The sequence below is a fragment of the Benincasa hispida genome, unplaced genomic scaffold, assembly GCF_027475165.1.
Source record: "Benincasa hispida cultivar pf3 unplaced genomic scaffold, pf3_genome.v1.1 HicScf28, whole genome shotgun sequence".
In the NCBI taxonomy this organism is placed as follows: Eukaryota; Viridiplantae; Streptophyta; class Magnoliopsida; order Cucurbitales; family Cucurbitaceae; genus Benincasa; species Benincasa hispida.
Genome location: NW_028326360.1, coordinates 4818 through 10220, shown reverse-complemented (window position 1 = coordinate 10220; position 5403 = coordinate 4818). Strand labels below are relative to the sequence as shown.

Sequence of the window (5403 nt, the reverse complement as noted above, 5' to 3'; positions counted from 1 at the left end):
TTTTAAATTGACGCAAACAACTCAACTTCAATAACTAACACTATTAAAAAATTTATGCATTTATCGAGTAACTCTATCCTTCATATTTTTCAATTTTTCATATTCATTCAGAAACTTTATATTCCTCTTTATTTCCACTTTTCACTTCATATTCTCATTTTTTCATATTTATGAAGAATTTTCATTTTACAATTCTACGTCCGAAACATAAATTTAAAACTTATTAACTACATTTTTTTAAGATATATGAAATAAAATGATATTTTAATCTAAAAAAAACAATTAAAGAGATAAGTCTTAAAAGGAAAATACAAATCACAATAAAACGTGTTTGACTAGTCAAAGGAACATTAAAAGCTCCCTTTTAAATATGGAAGAAGATTGGTTTGAATGGGACTTTCCCTTTCAACTTTTATCCAATTACTTTAAATAATTATTACTCTTTAATTCTTGATAAGACCGACATTAATATTCTCTTCTTATAATATCATAACTTTGAATTTGTGTCCCCTCGCTATATTTATTGTGCTCGAAAAATCAAACAACCTTTTTTTTGAAAAAAAATTAATCCATACATTTCTAAATTTTCAATCTCTTTTTAATAATTTGTAAGTTTCTCTATTTAAAAAAATATCTAATACAGTTTTAAACTTAGAATTTTTATTATACGTCTAATAAATCAATGTATTAAACCTCAAAAGTTTTAGACCAATCATTTTCTTTCTTTAGTAAATAAAAGAAAAATGTCTTGATAAACACTCTTCCCTAAAAAGACAGCCAAACAAAACAAAACAAATTAGGCATAACATGTCTATGAACGACAGAAATATATATTTTAGTAACATTTTTTATAAATATTTTTCTTAAAATTACAAATTTAATCCATAAAAAACCATCCTCGACTTTTATAGACATAACTTTAGAAAATCTCACCTAAAATCTTTTGTATTATATTCAATAAGTCCTTAAATTTCGACCAAAATAACTATACTAACTTCGTTATATACCTCTTGACCTAGAAACGAGAGATTTGATTGTTTCAACTTTTAATACGTGGAATTAAAATATTGAAAAAAGGTTTGAGATGAGGAAGAAAATAAGAAGATATATTTACATAAAAAGAGGGAATTAAGAATGGGAAAATGGTAAATAAATAATAAAAATAATTGAAAAATATTTAAGATTGAGATTCAAACTTGTAGAATTTATCAACAGCAACAGAGACATCCCAAGTGCAACTAAGGCCTTTAGGAATAGTAACCAAATCACCAGCTCCAAATTCAGTGTATTCCTCACAAGAAGAAGAAGAAGAAGAATCAATTCCTTTAGGATAAGCTTTTACTTTCCCTTTCACTAAATAGCAAGTCTCTTCAGCTTCAAATTTCAGCTGGTATTTTCCAGCAGAACAACCCCATCTAATAATAAAAAAAATTAAATTATTAAAAAAAAAAAAAAGACCCGAAAGCTTAAACAGATGGATTATGGTACTTACTTTGGCCAACCATGGATGTTGAGTTGTGAAAGCTTGGCTTGAGAAGGGTTTCTTTCCACAATGATTTTGAGGTTGTTGTTTGTTGAGGGATTCTTATTGCCTTCTTCTTCATTATTTGCCATACTAGAGAGATGAAGAAGATAGAGGCCAAGTTGATTTTTTTTTTCTTTTTTTCTTTTTTCTCTCTCTTTTTACTTTTGTCTTACAAAAAAGGGTAAAGAGAAGGATGAGATTATGGAGGAATCTCTTTTGGTTTTGAATGGAAGAAAGTTATAAGAATTGTAGATGGAGGAAGTTGTGTTAGATTTATATATAGACTCATAAAACAACCTTTTGTTTAGTAGTGATTATAGAGTAATATTTCAGACTGCATTCATCTTCGTTTTCCGAGTGTTTTCTTCCATTATAAATAAAAAAAAATATTAAAAAATATATCTTTTTTAAAAAACGAAAGTTTACCACGTGGCGACTTGTAATTAAAAACTGAGATGAGATACTACACAAAAGAATACACCTAGATATTTCTCTTAGTTATTCACGTTAAAATCGTTTAAATCTCAGTTTGATTTTTACACTTTTTAGTTTGTTTTATTTTGATTCTTAAAATTGCAAATGGTTTATTTTAGTTTTAAACTTTCAAGTTTGTTCTATTTTTAGTCCACGGATTTTCAAATCTATTTTATTCCATGAACTTTTAAAGATAACTATATTAATTATTGTTAGGTTACTTTTCTATCTAAACTATAGTTTCCCTAATCCTTGTTCATAACCTACTTGACTTGAAATTGAGATTATAAAACATGTTTGATTAAATTAAAATTAAATGTAACGATTAAAATTGTTATTTTGCAGGGATCAAATCGTTACAAATTTAAAAATTTATGTACTAAAAATAAACCACTTGAAAATTATTTGAATAATAAATTTGAAACTCCTTTATCTAAAATAGTATTTACATATTTTTTAAACTTCCCAATTAAGTCCTTTTAGTTATAGACCCACCACGCTATACTCTCACCAATTTCTACCTTTTTCTTTCTTTTTTTATTTTCTTATTTTATTTCCTTTTTTCCCCATAAAACGTGGTTAAAAAAAGGTAAAAGTGTTTCTACCTTTTCACCTACTCACAAAAAAACGCTTCACATACCTTTCATGTTTTTTAACGGTTATGGATCTGTTTGGATTGACGAAAGAAAAATGTATTTCAAAAATATTTTTTATTTAAATTATCTTAATAAAAATTATTTAAAATAAACAAAGTTTTAAAAATTATTTTAAATAGCTACCAAATACATTTTTTTTTTCTAAAATGACTTTTTTTAAAAAAATTTAAATATTTAAAAATTTAAACTAAACATAGGTTATATTTTAGTTTGAAAGAATTAGTTTAAACGGAGAATCTTTACCGCAAAATAAATTCGATCATTTATTATTTTATGTAAACTCACTTTTCAATCTACTCTTAGGTTTAAAATTGCGTTGATTTCAACTTTGTAAAAATCTACCATATTGCCTAATAAAATTAAAAGATTTCACATATGTTTTCATGTGTGAATTTGGATTGATTTTTTTTGGCTAATTTCATAAAATATTTTGTGTTAAACAAAATTATTTTCAATTTAAAGCATAACAAAATTTTAAACATGAAATAGCTCAACTACTATTAAATATATAGTTTCAATCAAGAGAGGATAGGAGTTTCAGTTTGCATATTCTATTCTGTTGAACTAAAAATATCATAAATCTTATGGATCCGAGTTAGAAATCTAAAATTTTATATACATTTTTTCTTTGTATACAAACTACTTACTAAACTTTAATTAAATTAAAATTAGTAAAGTCACGAGCCAAACATTCGTTTAAAATAGTTTTGATTTTATTAAATTTTAAATTTTGAATGTGATTACACGGAGTGAAAAAATAAATACATTTTTGGAGATTAATAGTTTATTATATAAATATATTCAAATAATTCATATAAATCACACATTTATGATTGTGGAATAACATATACTTTATTAATTTTCTATGTTAAAAAAAATGTTAGTTTTCTATTTTTGTCCTTAAAGAAAAAAAAGTTATTCACGAGAAAAGGACTTGAAAAGTACAATTATCCAATTATATTTTATTCAACAACAATTCTGTTAGGAATAAGTATTAATTTTTATTTGAATTCATGTATTTTAAAACTTGTTTCAAATATTTAATTTAGTTTATCTATTTTTAATAAAATCCTAAAAATAATTTTTAATTAATACTTAAAGGTATTTATTAATCTTTAATTTTCATTAGTAGTGACTCCCCTACTTTTAAACAAAGCAAGCTGACGTGGAAAATGATAGCTATTTAATTATTCATTTGTTTCTTTTAGACATTTGTGAAATATCGTTACTCCGTCAAAGCGTTGACTGGATTCTCGGACACGTGGAGGGAAACAAGTGGAAGACCGAAAAATCGAAGTTTGACCGATCCTTACAAATATACCGACATGGGTTTTTGTCAGGTCCTTTTCCATTTGCTTCTCTCCACCAATCATTTGATGCCATCTCATATTTGTATCCAATTCCCCATCTTCATTCCACGTTCCCATCTCTCTCTATTTTCATCCTCTTTCTTTTTATTTTATTTTTTAAAAAACTATCTTATTATTTCTCGAGTTTTAAAAAAGAGATGTTTGGTATCGAGTTTTCAAAATATATATTTTTAATATACGAGTTTTTTTTCTTTAACGTAAGTGCATTTGGTCCTTCAATTTTTAATATATACCCATTAATTTTTGAGTTTTTATAAAAAAGGTTTAAAAGATACATAAAGTAGTTTTTTTTTATTATTTTAAACCATTATATGACATTTTGAGTTATAAAATAAGTTTTAAAAAATTTAGAGATTTTTTTAAATAATAAAAAAAATCTAGAAAGGACCTTTTAAAACTATTTCTTTTAAAAACTTAATGACTTAAAAAATATATTTTAAAAAGTTGTGGACCAAATGCAAATATTCATATAAGTTTGAGAATTAAAAAGTTATATTTTAAAATTTTAGTTGGTCCACCAACTTATAACTTAACTTCAATGGTAAATTTCAAGTTTAGGGTCCGTTTGGATTGACTTGAGAAAAAATATTTTTCAAAAAAATCATTTTTATTTAAACACTTTTGATAAAAACCTATTAAAATATACTTGTAAAGCTATTTTAAGTGGTTGTCAGACACTCCAAATTATTTCGAAATGACTTATTTGTTAAATCAAACACTCGAAAAATGTATTTCAAACACACCATTAGTTTACAAATTTATCGATAAACTCTATCTTCCCCTCTTTCTCTATTTTGCACTTTCATCGAGAAACTTTATCTCACAATTATGTTGTCACACTCCCTCCTAGATTATCCTCTAAATTCGAGAAGGGATGTGAATACAACAACCACCAACTCTTGACAACTACGGTCTAACCTATTTGTAACGTCCCAAATTTCAAGAAAATTTAAGTTAATTATCTAAAATTACCGAGTTTAAATTTTCCTTTTATTTGAAAAATTGGGATTAAATTGAAATAATTGAAAAAAAAAATTATTGGTTAAATTAAATTTAATTGATTAGATATTCGAATTGATTATTTTGAAAATATTGAATTTTGCTTCCCTTTGATTTTAGATTTTAGGGCCAACTTAAAAAAAAAATAAAGAGATAATTAATTTCATGTGGTTTAATTGATTTAAATATTTGTAAGGATTTAATTTGTATCAAATTGATGGATCTTATGTCCTTTAATTTTGATTTTTGAAGCCTAAATTAAGATAATTTAAAAAGTTAATTGATTTCTAAATTTAATAGAATCTTGGAGATTTTGGAGATATTTTGATAAAATATTTTATTTATCTTTTCAAAATTTGAAAAAAATAAAAGAATTGAG

The 5403-nt window shown here is 24.6% G+C and overlaps 1 protein-coding gene across 1 annotated transcript; it reads right to left on the bottom strand.

Annotated features, from left to right (window-relative positions):
- Positions 1-1085: 1085 nt before the first annotated feature.
- On the bottom strand, positions 1086-1775 carry LOC120092760 (uncharacterized). Its single transcript, XM_039050947.2, has 2 exons — positions 1493-1775; positions 1086-1415 (listed from the first exon to the last, which is right to left on the bottom strand). Exons 1-2 carry the CDS (start codon positions 1612-1614, stop codon positions 1178-1180), a joined length of 360 nt encoding a protein of 119 aa, XP_038906875.1. The 5' UTR covers positions 1615-1775; the 3' UTR covers positions 1086-1177.
- Positions 1776-5403: the final 3628 nt, after the last annotated feature.